Raw genomic sequence first — 16,350 nt, forward strand, 5'->3', positions numbered from 1 at the left:
TTGGATGCGCAGAATCAAATCCCTATTTGAATGTCCTTTATGATCTCTATGAATACCTTTGATAGCCAAGGAACAATCTCTTTCAATAATAATATCCACCCATTTAGCCTCCCAAGCTAACTGGAAGCCATCATATATAACCCAAAGTTCCGTTTGTAGCACACTGCAGCTTCCAATATTTCTTCCGAACCCCCACATCCATCTGCCTTGCTCATCCCGTGCTTCTATTGCCTTCCAATAATGATATAACTCATTGATTTTTTTTTGTAGTAATAAGCAAAATGAAAATTTGAGATTTTTTTTTTAAAATTAGGAAACATTAAACCAAATAGTAACATGAAAGAACCTCTTAATTAGGGTAAATACACCCATGTCACTCAGCAGCAAAGTACCATACAATGTCATATACAGAAATAGAATTTTGAAACCCTGTATCTGATAACCATAGACTGAATCAAACATTCAATCTAGCAAACAAAATAGAAGCAAGAGTTCAAGATTTGCAACTCCATGAATCATAATGCAATTGCTACTGTAAGCAAATGGGAAAACTTTTGCCTGCATGACCAATGGAATATCTATATACTACAGGCCAGCAGATAATGAAAGGAAGAAACAGTAGAGAAAATAAGTCAAAAACAATGATAACCCAGAGAACTGATAGTACTGAATGTTCCATGAAATCCAAAGGGAAAAACAAACAAACAAGAAAGTGCTTGCAATTTGCAAAAGATTTGGGCTTTTGTGAGATGGCGAAAATACTAATAGTACATAATTAAATAAATAATATTTAAGTCAAATTAAAGGGATAAATTAAATTTTTTTAAATTTCTATTTACCTAAATAAACATTTATTTAATTTTTAAATTTATGTTTAAAAATTATCTTAAAATTAATTATAGATAATATATAATTATCAAAATAAACATTAAACTAAATATATGTATATAATTATAGTAATATATAAAGATAAATATATTTTAAAATTAAATACTTTGAAAGGAAAATTTAATTAGAAAAATATAAAATAATTTTAAAATTTATAAAATTAAATGAAAATTAAATAAATAATTTAAAAACTATAGAGAATAAGAATGAACTTATGTGTTTTATTATATTGATTAATTTAATATTTGAATTATTAAAAATTAGAAAAAATGTAAATTACTTTAATTGTATATTTGTGAAACTTGAACCTCTAATGAGGATTTAATATTATAATAAATAATAAATGATTATATATATAACAGACGCAATTCAAAAGAAAAAGGATACGCATTTATTACCACAATTTAAAATCCAAGCACGGTAATTTACAAAAGTATTTGCTTTCTCTAACATCAAGTAACCACTGAAACTGCGAAACGAATGCAAAGCTTTTATCTATAATGGACCACAGTCTCCACCGCCGCCGCGCCGGCACTTTTTTCTTGATTTTGATTTTCCGACGACAAAGTGGAAACAAATGCTTAGTAGGTAGTCTTAAATGGCTTGTAAACCTTAAGGTCAAGAATGACACCAACAATCGAGCCAGCACCAGCCACAATCGAAATCATCAAGCAAGCCATGCTTAGCATCTTCAAACAAATCCACCGACTGCTCCACTTGCTTATCTTCTTCTGTTGAATATACATCTCCACCGGAAAATACACCGTCAAAGGCCAAAACCCAAGTGCCCCAAGGATCCCCACAACGTCATTAAAGAAAGGAAGCAACATGGATATAACAGTGGTTAACATCACAAACCCCGTTCTCCAAACCAGTCTAAACATGTTGAGCTTGTAAGGATGACGATAACCAGGGACTGGGATTTTGAACTCTTTGGTAATGAAGTAGCTTTCAGGCCATCTTTGGGTTGCCCATTTCTCGATGAATGCAAAAATGGGTTGGCAAAACACTTGGTATGCTCCCACCAAGTGGATTATTATAGCAGCATTGGCAATATCAAGAAGCCAAAAAGGGTTAAAGAAACCAAAACCTGTAAGGAGATTACCAGGTGCAAAGTCTCCAAAGGATGCGTAGCCCATGCTGCCACATAACATGTAGAAAACTGTTGTTACTGCAATGCTTAGTTTGGTTGCCTTCTTCATTGTCTTTGCTTCTTCTGGTGGGGATTTGACTGTGTCTTGAATTTCGATAAGAATGACGGAAAATGAATATGCGAAAGCAATGTCACCAATGGCTTGTAAGCTTCTCCATATCTTTTGTGCTTGTGTTACTGTTCCAATGCTTATTCCAGTAAGACTGCCTTTAAATGTGCCGGTGGCTGCAACTTTGGCGATTCCAAGACCAAGACCGATACCGGAATAGGTAAATGACATGACCGCAGCGACGATCGAGAGCCACCATATCTGATCGAAATCTGGGATTTGTGAAAGTAAAATCTCAGTGACACCGAACATGATCATGTACGGATTGCTGGACATATGACATGGGTTCTTCCCACCACTCTCGTGGAAACAATTAGACCTTTTTATTGCCCTGCCATTTTCAGAACAAGGAAAGTTCATATTTGAACCACAGTAATACGAAACTTTTTGCGGGTGAAATGAAAATCTTTACTCACATCATGCTTATCGATGCTGCGATTGTATATCCAATGGAAATGCCAAAAAGATTAAGATACTGAATCAAACCGCATGCCTTCACTTTGTATCCACCTGAGCCGAAGAAAATGAAATATTTCAGTCCCTTTGTTAGCGTTATTTCCAAAATTTGGCAAGGGAAAAAATAGGGTACCGAGAATGGAGCGAACGGCATCAGTGTAAGTATAGTTGCGTTTGCCGGAGACGGGGTCGCCGGTCCGATAACAGTCAGTGAGGAGAGAAGAAGTGTAGTAAGTGACAAAGGAAAACAACAACATTACAGCAGGACCAGCAATCCAGCCGAGTTGAGCAATAGCCCAAGCTAAAGAAAGAACTCCTGACCCAATCACTGCTGTTATTATGTGTGCAGTTGCGGTACATATAGTTCCTGCACATCCAATTCAAACATGTCCATTTACATATTGCTGCAATATTACTACTATTTATTATTAGTTCAATTATAGAAATTATTTGTTCGATGTATGTGTTTATTTTCATGATTTCCATTACATTACATTACATAATAAGGCATATTTTCTTTAAATTCTATTAAAAAATAAATATCTTTTCCTACTACTGAATAGTTATGTTTTAACTGGGTGAAGTATGTAGTGTACCGGTTCGTTTGAGACGACCATCGTCATCGACACATTCGGAGACATTGTGAGAAGGGATAGCCATTGAAACATCGAAGACTTGGCGTTGGTTGTCTCCCATCTCTGCAACCCAAGGTAAGTGGTGCAAAAAAGTATGATCTGAATGTGCGAAGAGAAACGGGGAGGAAGCTGATGGTATATATAAATGGTTTTTAGAATATATTATATAATATTATATAAAATAATAATAAATAAGTGTAAAAGAAAGGTAAGTATCGTAATGCTGTGCGGCGTGTGTAGTCTGTCCTCCATTGTTGGTTGAAAGGAGAGGAATCAATGCTCTTTCCTCCTCCTCCGAAGCTTTTTGAGACACTCCCATCTTTATGCCAATTTGCATTCATTAATCAATCTATTCCACAAATTTTGCTCAGCTTTTTTCCTAATGGAAAGGGAACTGAGACTCTTTCTCCTTTTTATTTATATATTCATGGAATCCCACTTTGCTTTACACTCCATACATAAACTATTAGATATGGCTTTCACCATAAAGATAACAATGCAGGCTCTAACTGAGTTCATGATTTTGTTCTGAAAATAATTTTACCACACAAAACCTTGCCTCACTTGTATTAACTTAAGTACTAATCCTTAGTGTTTCCTAATGTGGGAGAATTAGGTGTTACTAAGTCTCTATGTACAACCCAAAATAGACACAACTAGCTTCACACACTCAGGGTATTTTTGATTCATTTACTTAGCACGTTATCGGTAATTTATAATTATTGTGCTTGATTTATTTGGTTATTGAAATGTAAAATTTTATGATTTGATTAACGGGATGTAAGATTACACATTTTACTAAATTGTCATTAGTAAAAATAAGAATGAAAATAGTTATAGAAATATGCTTGGAGTAAAACTTAACCATAAAAATATATAAAAATTAATATAATAATACAATCGATTTTGCATGTTATAAAGAGGTGATTGTTATACACCTATAACAATATGCTGATATAGAGCAAAACTTGTTGTAAACCTACCATAAAATTCATATCATGAATTTTCATAAAAAGAAGAAGAAGAGAGGAAGTAGAAATCAAATCAATAAAACTAAAAGGTGTATAACAGGTGCATGCACTATTGTTTTTATGTGTCTTTTATTTTATTTTTCACATGATTAATTATGAAGTTCACAATTCTAACAAGTTCAATTAAACCGTATGAATTATCAAATTACATTAATTAATTTATCATGAGTTCTTAAATTCAAGTAATCATTTATAAGTTTATGATGTTCCAAAATCATAGTAGAACATTTAATTAGAGAACTTAATATTTTATTGAATTGATATATTTAATTTCACTTGTTGAAGATTTTTTTTTATCAAAGAGAAAATAAAACAAATATTAAGTAGACATTATTCTTGGTGTTACAAAACTATGAGCATCAACATATAGTAAATAAAAAATCACATTAGGTGGAGACTAAAAGTCGAAACATTGCAACGGTCGACCCCAAGCTTATTGTCTACAGGACGTGTTGTATAATCAACTCTCATTTCTTTTTCATGTACATACAAGCTTCCCGACCCAAGTTATGCTCCACAACCTTAGCACTGGTGGTCAACATATTAACAACATCAATATTATCCAATTCAAGAAGATTATTTTCACTTGATAAAAAATAGTTTATATATTTTTTATGTGAAATTTAAACATTTTATTTGAATAATATTTTAATTGCGATCATTTTATTTAATAAATTATAAATAATAGACTTGCTTTTACGAAATAGCTATGATTTTACTAAAGATTTTAGAGAATATGTTGTTTGATAAGTACTAAAAGTAACATATTTTAACCTCATTCTTAATGCGTTTTTAGGTGATTATTCGATGTTAATTGTGAATTTTATGCTTCTAATCCTTTAAATTCATGTTTTTATACTTATGACAGCATTTGGGAGCAAAAAGAGTGAAAACTGGAAAATTGGAACAAGGTACAAGGGCCACACGGCTGTGTGAGCCACACGACCATGTGGCAGGCCATGTCGATTTCGCGAATTGGCACTTGGAATTGTGGGAAAATAGGTTTTTAGGTTTTTCAAGCATTCTAAGACGTATATATGACAGAAATAAAAAGATAGGAGAGAGTCGTCATAGAATATTTAAGAAAACAACTCGAGAAACACCATTGAAGCAAATTCTGAAGCAGATTTCTGTGAAGATTGAAGATTCTCAATTGATTTCTTAGGAGATTATCATGAGTTTCTTTATATCTTTCAATTATAATGTCTTTAGGATGATTTTATTGTCAAACATGAACTAATTTTCTAAATACATAGGGGAGATGAACCCCATTATGGATTCTGTCGTTTGATTTTTATTTTACACAATAAATACTTAGATCTTCTTCTCAATTATGTGTGCTTAATTCTTGGTTTGATATTTCTATATTATTGATTCATGTTTGATGTGCTTAAATCAGAGGAGGAATAGACCCTATTTAAGAGTAGATATTGCGTAACTAAGTGGAGTTGCATGCAATCCTAGAAATAGGATGACATAAATCTACCCTATTAGAGTCAAATCCAATAGGGGAATCCATAAATCGAGTTAATGCGATAAGATGGATTTTAATTAGAAAGAAATTTCAATTAATCAACCTAGAGTCAGTTGCTCTTACTCTCGAAAGAGATGTTGACATAATTTAAGGATTTATATGGATCAAGATGCTAAATCAAGATGCTAACTAAAAAAAACTGTGTAATTTAGATTGATAATGACAGATAAATTCTTTCCTGGGTATTGTTTCACTTCTTGGTTGTTAATCGTTTGTTTTCCTGTTTTGTTCTTTGTGGTGTTCATTAGTTAATTAATTTAGTTAATTTTAGTTTTTAATCAATCACTCGAATTTATTGGTTAAATAATAGAAAGATGATAATTACTAGTACTTTTAGTTTTCGTGGACGATATCTTTACTCACCGTAACTATATTATTAATTGATAGGTGCACTTATTTTAGTCGATTTTAGTTAGTTTATGACGCATCATTGTTATAGAGAACTAATTTAATGAAGAACATATTCCATAACTATATATGTTGTTACTATAAGCGAAAAGTTATTAGATGGTTAAAATAAAACATAAAAAATAGTTTCTACTAGAAACTTAATTATTATAACGAAATGTTGTTATAATGAATTATTATTATGGAAAAGGTGAATTGTACAATATATTATAATAATTGAAAAAGTCACTTATAAAATAATCCATTAATTAATTAAAATTTAAGGTAATCTAATTACAAAATATAATATAAAAGCTACTACTAAAAATAAAAATATCACTTATAATAAATAAATAAATAAATAAAACTACAATGTAAAGAAATATAAAATTAATTTATTTTATTGAATTAGTGCCACTAATTAATTAAATATTATTTCAATTGAAAAATTTAAAACCATTCTTTTCAAAGTTTACCAAGTATTACTACGAGGTATTTTCGCTTTATATATTATAAATTTTATAAAATATAATTTAAACTTAGACTAAAAAATATTGTAAAATTTAAATCTAAGACACCAAAATTTCTAAAATATTAAATTTATCATTTAAAATAAAATCTCGTTCCTCTTATAAATATTATTTTTACGTAATTTTTTTACCGCATAGTGAGTCATAATCTAATATATATCCTTGGGAGTTTTCCAAAATAAAAGTAAGATGTTAGATATGAATAATGATTACTTAAGTTGGTAAAAATAATGATTTCCATATGAAGAACAAATATTTTATGAGTAAAAGATATAATCACATATTTACCATTATTTTATTTATTAAAAGATTTTGTGTAGTGTAGTTGGTTTAGGTTAAATTTTTTATTAATTTTATAAAACCAGTAGCACGAAAAAATATTAAAAGGTAATAAGAGTAGTGATTGTTAAAATGGACAAAATTTATATTTATGTTGGTTTATTTTTTAGTTGATGGAGATAAGAATATACTAATATTATGCCTCATTAAGTTTGTCCTATTTTAATTTTTAATAGTTATTTTTAAAATTTATTGTTGATGTTGAAAACGGGTTAAAATTTTAGTTTGGCAAATTACGTGATATTAGGTGAGAATTTAGCTTCAAATCTATTTAAAATAACTTTATTTTCGAAAAATGAAAATTTATAAACGAAATTCTCTAAGACACCGAACTTAGCGGAAGCAACGAACGAACAGAAGAGCCACAAGAAAGCAATGCACATAAGATGTTTAAGTAAATGATCTCAAAAGTATTTAATTACTAAATAATGTGTTGAGTATGACTTATATTTTAGTCAAATTTAAGAGATAATATCCCAGTCAAACTCTGTTTATTTGTTTCGGTTGAATTTTGATTAGTCTAGATTATTTTATTATTTGACCTATGAATTTAGCTTATAAATAAGCTCTTTTACAACTTTAGAAAAACACCTTTTGGAGAATTTTGTGTTTACATTTTGAGGGTTCTTTGTTTTTGGGTTTTGGGGTTTAGTTTTTATCTTCATATTTTGTACTCTTCGTTCTTTTGCCATTATACTAAAATTATCTTTGCTCGTGGTTTTTATCCTCTTTGGAAGGGTTTTTCCACGTTAAATTTGTGTGTTTAATTTCCTAATTTCTTCCACTAATTTTTACTTGTTCGTTGCTTAAATCTAGTCGATCCCCAACAAGTGGTATCAAGAGTTAGTTCAATTTTTATAGATCAACCAATTTAGAGATGACAACAATAAGGTTTGACATTGAGAAGTTCGATGGTGTCACAAATTTCAATCTGTGACAATTTCGGATGATGTCAATTCTAGTTTAGACCGGCCTGAAAAAGGTCGTTATCGGGAAAAAGGCTGAGAATCTAGATCAGACAAAATGTAAAGAGCTTGATGAAAATGTCATGTCTGCAATCCAGTTGTGCCTCACGAATAGGGTATTGCAGGAGGTATTGATGGAGAAAACATTTTCCACATTGTGGAAAAGGTTAGAAAAATTTTATGTGACTAAGTCTCTGGCTAACCGTTTAGTGTTGAAACAACGTTTATTTACGTTTCGTATGAATGAAGGTGAGCTTCTTAGAAATCACATTAGTCAATTTATTACTCTATTGAATGATTTAAAGAATGTTGAGGTTAAGATTGAAGATGAAGATCAGGCTATTCTATTACTATGCTATTTAGCCTCTTTATACAAGTCTTTCAGGGAGACCCTAATTTATGGCAGAGACAAACTCTCATTCGAGGATGTGAAGGTCATTTTTTGAGTAAATAAAAACTCGATAATGAGTTTGGTTCGGATAGCAAGGCAGTTAGGCAAGCTTCCATTTTGCTAGCATCAAAGAAGCGAGACAAAATATGTCGCTATTTAAAGAAGTTAGGTCACGTCAAAGCATATTGTTATAAACTATGAAATAAAAGGGCTGCTATGAGTAATGAGGAAGATGTAGTTGGTGCTAATTTGGCCGATGAAAGCGGTAATTATTTCTTGTTAGTGTCAACGAGCGATAGCTCCAACCTTACGTCCGAGTGGGTCCTAGATTCGAGATGTTCTTTCCACATGTGTCCCAATAGAGAATGATTATTCACATACAATTTGGTTGAAGGTGGAGTTGTGCGCATGGGAAACGATTCATCCAGTAAGGTAATCAATATTAGTACAGTTAAAATTAGGATGCACGATGAGATGATTAGGGCACTCTCAGATGTTAGGTATGCACCTGATTTACAAAAGAATCTCATCTCCTTAAGTATTTTAGACTTGAAAAGTTACAGAATCAACATCGAGTCGAGTGGCATTAAGGTGTTTCATGGGGCTCTCATTTTGTTAAAAGGTAAAATGACCGAAAGTCTTTATATTCTGGAAGGTTCTATAGTGACCAGTGAAATCAGATATCTCTCATCCGTTACAAAGTCGAAGTCAACTCGTTTGGAGCGGAGGTAACTTGGTCATAGGAGGGAAAAATGTATGACCGTTTCGTTGAAGAACAGTTCTCTTTTGGATGCAAGTTTTGAAAAGTTAAGGCATTGTGTTCGTGAAAATCATACTCGGGTTAGTTTTGATTTGGCAGTGCACAAGTCAAAGGCTAGAAGTCTTTCAGCTTCAAAAGCACATATTTGACTCAATTAATTCTGTGCATAGTTTAAGATAGGCTCGTGACGGGCTTTAGCAAAGATGGCGTTGTGAAAATACTAGTCAAGGTGGAGATTTGTTAAGTATGACTCATATTTCAGTCAAATTTGAGAGATAATCTCATAGTTAAACTCTATTTATTTGTTTCGGTCGAACTCTGATTAGTCTAGATTATTTTATTTTTATTTGACCTACGAATTTAACATATAAATAGGCTCTTTTACAATCTTACAAAAAACACCCATTAAAGATTAGAACTCATAACACTTTTGGAGAATTTTGTATTTACATTTTGAGGGTTCTTTATTTTCGGGTTTTGGGGTTTAGTTTTTATCTCCATCTTTTGTACTCTTCGTTCTTTTTCCATTATTATAAAATTATTTTTACTCGTAGTCTTTTATCCTCTTTGGATGGGTTTTTCCACGTTAAATTTGTGTGTTCAATTTCTCAATTTCTTTCGCTATTTTTTACTTGTTCGTTGCTTAAATCGAGTCGATCCCCAACATAATGGGATGATTACAAATGAGGGGGAATGTCTCTATTTATCGTTGAGTTCCCCTTGATCCAATAGTACAGTTTAAATTAAATAGATGATCGAGATCAAAACCTATCTACAAAATGAGAGTCTTAAAGGATTTAAGCACTATACAATCTTACCTCTTATGATTACAACATATTCACCATGGTAACTCTAGTTTTACTGGAGTGTTTCACTAGGTCACCAAAGCTTCAAGTAATTGGGCTTCTCCATATGTTCCATGAATAAGGCTAGTTCAAGTGGGTCAAATAAACCTCATTTAATCAGTTGACCTCCATGGAATATTCTGTGTGCATCCGTCACAAGCTTCAATTCGTGGCCTGTGACACTAGAGTATGGATTGATCATTCTTATTCTTTCAATTGGAGAAGAAAAGAAAAGAATTTAAGTAATTAAAAAAACTCTATCCTTATCTCTTAAGAAAACTTTGAAATTGTTAGAAAAGAATTTAAGAAAGTGCTTCATTTGAATATTATTCAAAAAAATTCCCTTGATAAAATCAACATTTAATCATGATGAAAGACTCATTCTTATCTTTGGAAGCATCTTGATGAGAAAATGAGCATTTGGAAAGCCTTATCCTTATCTATAAGGATTTAGACCAGCTTTTTTTTACTTGAAGATGAAGGTCTATTAATAAAGTGATAATATGAAGATAAATAATCTAACTTGTATTTGAGAATGATCTTATCCTTGAGAAGCTTATTTATTGAGGCCTATAAATAGGCAAACATTAACACACAAAACACTGTGCTTAGTTTAGCGCTTTTAGTGGATTAAGTGCTTACCTCTATTCGTTGGAGATTGTAACAATTAAATTTTTGATTAGGGTGTTTTAAGTTTTTAAAATTTTAATAAAATTAAAATTATATTTTGGTCTCTCTAATAATATAAAAAATCAATTTAATCCTTTAAAAATTACAGAGATATAGCTATTAAAATAATGAAATTGCATTTTTCTATCATAAAAACTACAATTTAATTTCGCCTCTCTAAAAAAAATTCTGGTTTAGCCTCTATAGACAAGTGTATTGTAAGGGCATAGAAAAATATTAAAAAGTTAAAATTAAAATAAAGAGAGCAGACAATTTTTAAGGTTGCTTGTGAAATAAGAAAAATATAATGCTATAGTGTACCAAATACTAACCCTAATTATTATGCATAACAATTTATATCTATCCTATTTTTAAAAGGAGAAGGATCTACTTACGTTGGTGTAAAATTTAAGTGGTTTTATACTCTTCGCAACTTTTACATGATTAATATTTTAACAATCTAACCGTCACATTTCATGCTTTATTTATGTAAATCATGCATATTCAGTTTAATATAAATTAAAAGATTTTAACTATTTAAATTATGTAAAAAGATTTCAATTGTTAAATATATATTAATATACACAATATTTTAAATTGATATGATAGAGATATCAAATCGATTAAAAATTTTAAATACATGAAAAGTATAAATATATTGATAAATTCAATGGTTGAATTATTAAAATATTAATCGCATAAAATATTACAAAAAATAACTTTACAGCGATATAAGTAGATCTCTATTTTTTAAATGTAGGAGTGAATTTGTATCACCCATCCACTATGTTTCATTCTTTTTTTCAGCTCATAAGTAATATGTTTTGCCCTTTTGGTTAATTGTTTATCATGCCAAGTGAAAAGATGCCAATCAGCTACCTTATAGTTTGGCAACTGTAAAATCGTCTCCCAATATTAGATTTCAATGGACATTTCATTCCAAAATAACACATGACAATTTCTCCGAAGAAACACGAGTGTGAACCTCATAGAATCAGGATATGTTCTTGATATTTTTGGAGCCCTAGTTAATTTTTAAAAGTTAAAAAGAAATTAAACCCCTTAAGAATTAGAAAACAATATTTTAGATTACTTTCAGTCTTGGGCTTGAACAATCGCACCTCCAAACAATTCCAGGACCGGTCCTGCATAGGATGAGGATGATAAACTCATTACCCTAAACATAGATAGAATCAAATAATAAGATGATATTTTTCCTTTTTCTTAAATTAAATTAAAAAGAGAGAGAAAATCGATAAAAATCAACCACATCTTCAAAATATTTCCGACGTTTAAAACAAAAACCTTGAAACAATTGATTGAAGAAGGCAATGAATTCTACTGATAAACAAATTAATATTCAAACTAAAACAGAAATATCCAAAACCCTAAATAAGGAAGATTTTCCAACATACACTAATCTTCAACGCAATTTGATGAATCCAGTGAAGAATGATAAACAAAATAAGAAGATAAATTCAAACTCTAATCTCCTTTTATTCTGTTTCGTTGAAGATAAGACCATTTTTTCTTCTTCTTATGGTTGTGCATTTAAACATATTATAAAAACATTTTTTAAGATAACCCTATGTGTTGGTTTGACAGTCAAGATGTTCATTGCTCTAGGTGTGGCCTGAGTTCAAGTTGCGCTAATTGTGTTGTTGTTAAGGCTTTGTCCTCCTCTTGTAATTCACCAAAAAAAAATTCTTTTAAGAAATTTTACTTCAATAACTTTTACACGTAAGTGACATGTGGAAGCTTTTTAAAGCTCCCATTAGCAAAGGCGAATCTGGGGGTTGGCAGGGGCTCCGACCCCCTAAAATGGAAAATTGTTATTTAAGCCCTTTAAAATTTTTAAAAATTTTAAATTAGTAAAGGTAAAATTGTACTTTGGCCTTCTCTAAAATTATAAAAATTTGATTTAATCCTTTAAAAATTATAAAGATATAGACTATAAAAAATTAAAAATTCATTCAGCCCCCCCTAAAAAATTTTTCTGGCTTCGCCCCTGCCCATTAGCCACATCAAGAGATTTTAATGGTTAATCGAGTAAGAAACGAAAGTTATTAATGGAGAGGCTTAATTAATTATTTTAATTAACGCCAAAATTTAATTAAGTATAAATTTAATTTAGGACTTAATTGATTTTTTTTATAACTATAAGTAGAATTTATTTAAAATTTAACATTAGGTAAAAAAAATTCTTGTAGTTGAAAATTAGAAGTTTGTAGATTTATTTTTATCCGTGTTGATATAGATATGGTTATAATTTTAAGGCGTGTTTGAATTTATAGTGGTGTTGTGGAGTTGGGTGACCTACAAATTTCATCTGTCATGTGAGTATGGAGCCATCTCCTAGGAAGTTGGATCGCATTGCATCTCAAGGTCCTAGTTGACGATGATTATACGGTATAGGGTTGAAGTGTAAATAGGGCTTCAAGTTTACAAAGGTTATGCTATCAATGGATGAATCATAAATGGTGTCGTAGTTGACAGTGGTTATGTGGGCATGACAACGAGTTTCTCATCAGAAGAGGATGTTTTATAAAACTTAAACATAAATACGAGGAAGAAAAACACAATGGTGTTTCAGTACAATTAAGTAATACATCTTATCCACCACCACCGAAGGTGGTGACCCCGTTATTATAACTTGTGACAGATTGGGGTGTAACAGGTTATACTAATAAGGTCACCACCTTCGATGGAGATGGACAACACGAATAACTCGATTATACCATAAGGTCTCTTACATTTTCCTTCCTCGCACCTATGTTTGAGTTTTATGAAACATGCTCTTCTGACGAGAAGAATCGTTGTCGTGCCCGCACTAGCACCGTCAACTGTGGCCCATTTTATGCATAATCCCTTGACAACATAACCTTTGTAAACTTGAAGTCTTAGTTACACTTCAAACCAAGACAGTATAATCACTGCCAACTTGGACCTCGAGTTGCAAAGTGATCTCGGCTTCTCAGGTGATGGCGCCATATTTACACTGTAGGTGAAATTTGTAGGTTACCAAGCTACATGACATCATCGTGAACCCAAATATAACTTAAAAAAATGACTACTTATCCCTCAAAGTGAGAGAGAAATAAATCTTTAAACCCGAAAATTTTAACACACAAGAAGAAAAAAATAATTTAGAGGAGATTAAAGTGTGGTGAATAGGGGGATGAAGAAAAGGCGTTTATATAAGGGATGGGGCAGGGTATAAAGGGAAAAATTTTATCTCGAGAATCCCGAGTTGCAAGGCTCAAAAGCAATCAAGTTGGGGTGGTTGAAATGACCAGAGAGAAAACACTCCCTGCAATGGACGTTTTCATCTGATATGGCAGTGAAAACACTTCTTGCAGGGGGCGTTTTTCCTCTGACATGTCAAATATGTGGCTTGAAAACACGTAATGTAGGAAGCGTTTTCACTATCATGTTTGATGAAAACGCCCAATGCAGGGAGCGTTTTCTCTCTAGTTATTTCAATCACCCCAGCTTTATTGCTTCTAAGCCCTTGCAACCTAGGATTCCAAGGATAAACTTGATCAAGAAAAATGTAGAAATCTACGTGTCTTATTTTATCATCTTAACTCGACCGAATCGAGAGAAAAAATTGAGTTGATGAGTCCTATTTTATCATCCTAACTCTACTTGAATTTTTTCTAAATTGAGTCAAGTGAAATGAAATTCGAGTCGAGTTGTATCAAATTGAGTGAAAGTGTTCAAGTTAAATTCAAAAATTAAACATGTCAAATTAAAATATTATGTTAGTATAACTAATTCCATGTTAGAGCACATAAATCTTGTGCCAGTATAAGGTGGGAATTGAAGGCGATACCAGATGTGTCGGTGTTGTTGGCGGGATCAACATGTAATATGGCATGGTGGGTGATAGTCTTGTATAATAAATACCTGAAGAAGGTGTTGATGCAAGGAACGATGGCGCATGTTGTGGTGCTTATTTAAAATAAACTCATGTTGAATGTGTTGATGCATGGAATGATTGTACGTGTTGTGGTGGTTGTGTAAAAATAAATCGAAACTGAAGGTGTTGATGCGGGGAATGAGTGTGCATGTTGTGATGGTTGTGACAAAAAATCTGGGTTAAAAGAAAAAAATAAATAAACCACATTGACTAGGAGGTTGTACGATAACCGGGTCCTTCGATGCAGATGGACCTTCATCTTAGCCTCTTATGTCGACGTTGCCTACTTCTCTCTGAATCCAATAATAGATATGACTTGCAATTATGCCTGAACCAATCTATGCAATCCGGAGATGTCACCAACTCTGGTGTGAGAAATGGTTCATGCGTTAGCAAGAAATTGAACTTACGCTCCCACATATTGATATATTTCTTGTGGAATGTTGGCCAATCTTCCTTGAGTCTCCCCCACATGTTAATCTTGTGGAGGTCATTGAGCTCCAGGGGTGGCAGTAGAATATGTTGCGTACACTCGAATTGTCACATGGCTCAGTCAGATTTGTGAATCTCAACCGTTGCAAAAACGACCAATGGCATTTTGACATGTCATACAAATTGCATTACGAATTTATAATTTTTAGAACGTGCATAATATTTAATTTCAAGTGCTAGAATACATATTATATAACTTTGAAATTCATAAGCTAACTTCCTCATATAATATGCTATTTCAAAATTACAACAATGAAAAATAAAAACGGTAATGATATTGTGGAATGAATTTTACCATATGACGAGTGGGTATTCGTAAGGGAGTTTCACTTAGGGGCGTAAAATGGTAGTCAATACCATGCCTACGATTGGAGAAGGAGCATACAACCGCCAATTTTGGCTTTATCATATATTGTGGCTCAACAAATTTCTCGATACAATGTCGCTAGCACTGTTGATCCCTAACTAAGTCATCCCGATTCTTTCAAGTCGGGTAGTAGCAGTAGGAGCCACCTCAAACTCACCAGATTACAAGATTTATCTAGTATGAGCAGACCTCCGATTAACCTCGAGATGAATGCGCGAGCGAATTGTTCCTTTTCAACGTCACTCGTTGAAGACTCGATAGTTTGAGTTGTCCTCCAACCATCTTATCTCAATCTGACTACCCCTAAACTTGTTCGACACCTTCCTTAGTAGTTGCTCGCATGTTGCACTCCAATCGACACTAACAACTGACCCTGTAACGTCATCCCCATCGACCACTAGATCGAGTTGTAAACTGACGTCCTCGAGTGTAATTGTACACTCACTGCAAGAGAGATGGAACATGTGCGTCTCCGGTCTCGATCTCTCGATCAAATCATTGATGAGTGGGGGATCCAATTTAGTCCCCCCAAGCATGCGAGCCACGTATAAAAAGGCTACACTCGCAAGTGTCCATGAACGACCTCCAATGCACATTCACTTAAGTTGTTTATGTACGTCTCCAAAATCCAATCTTCGGGCTCAATATATAAACATAAAAAATTAATAATCTAAACAACATAATAATTAACTATTTAAATTTAAATAATTTAATAAACTTACTTACCATTTGTAATTTAACGTTGAAGATATGTTTGTCATCCAAACGAATAAGTTGTTTTGCCATTTAAAATTTTATAAGAAAAGAATAAAATCGAAGAGTATAAAATTCAAAAAAATATTTAAGTATTGAGGATTGAAAATTGGAAATTGGAAAT

At 32.1% G+C, this 16,350-nt stretch overlaps 1 protein-coding gene across 1 annotated transcript; it reads right to left on the reverse strand.

Annotated features, from left to right (window-relative positions):
* Positions 1-1,256: 1,256 nt before the first annotated feature.
* LOC105780074 (amino acid permease 4) lies at positions 1,257-3,338 on the reverse strand. Its single transcript, XM_012604181.2, has 4 exons — positions 3,203-3,338; positions 2,740-2,973; positions 2,567-2,660; positions 1,257-2,481 (listed from the first exon to the last, which is right to left on the reverse strand). Exons 1-4 carry the CDS (start codon positions 3,300-3,302, stop codon positions 1,470-1,472), a joined length of 1,440 nt encoding a protein of 479 aa, XP_012459635.1. The 5' UTR covers positions 3,303-3,338; the 3' UTR covers positions 1,257-1,469.
* Between the last annotated feature and the right edge of the window lie 13,012 nt (positions 3,339-16,350).

The sequence above is a fragment of the Gossypium raimondii genome, chromosome 4, assembly GCF_025698545.1.
Source record: "Gossypium raimondii isolate GPD5lz chromosome 4, ASM2569854v1, whole genome shotgun sequence".
In the NCBI taxonomy this organism is placed as follows: Eukaryota; Viridiplantae; Streptophyta; class Magnoliopsida; order Malvales; family Malvaceae; genus Gossypium; species Gossypium raimondii.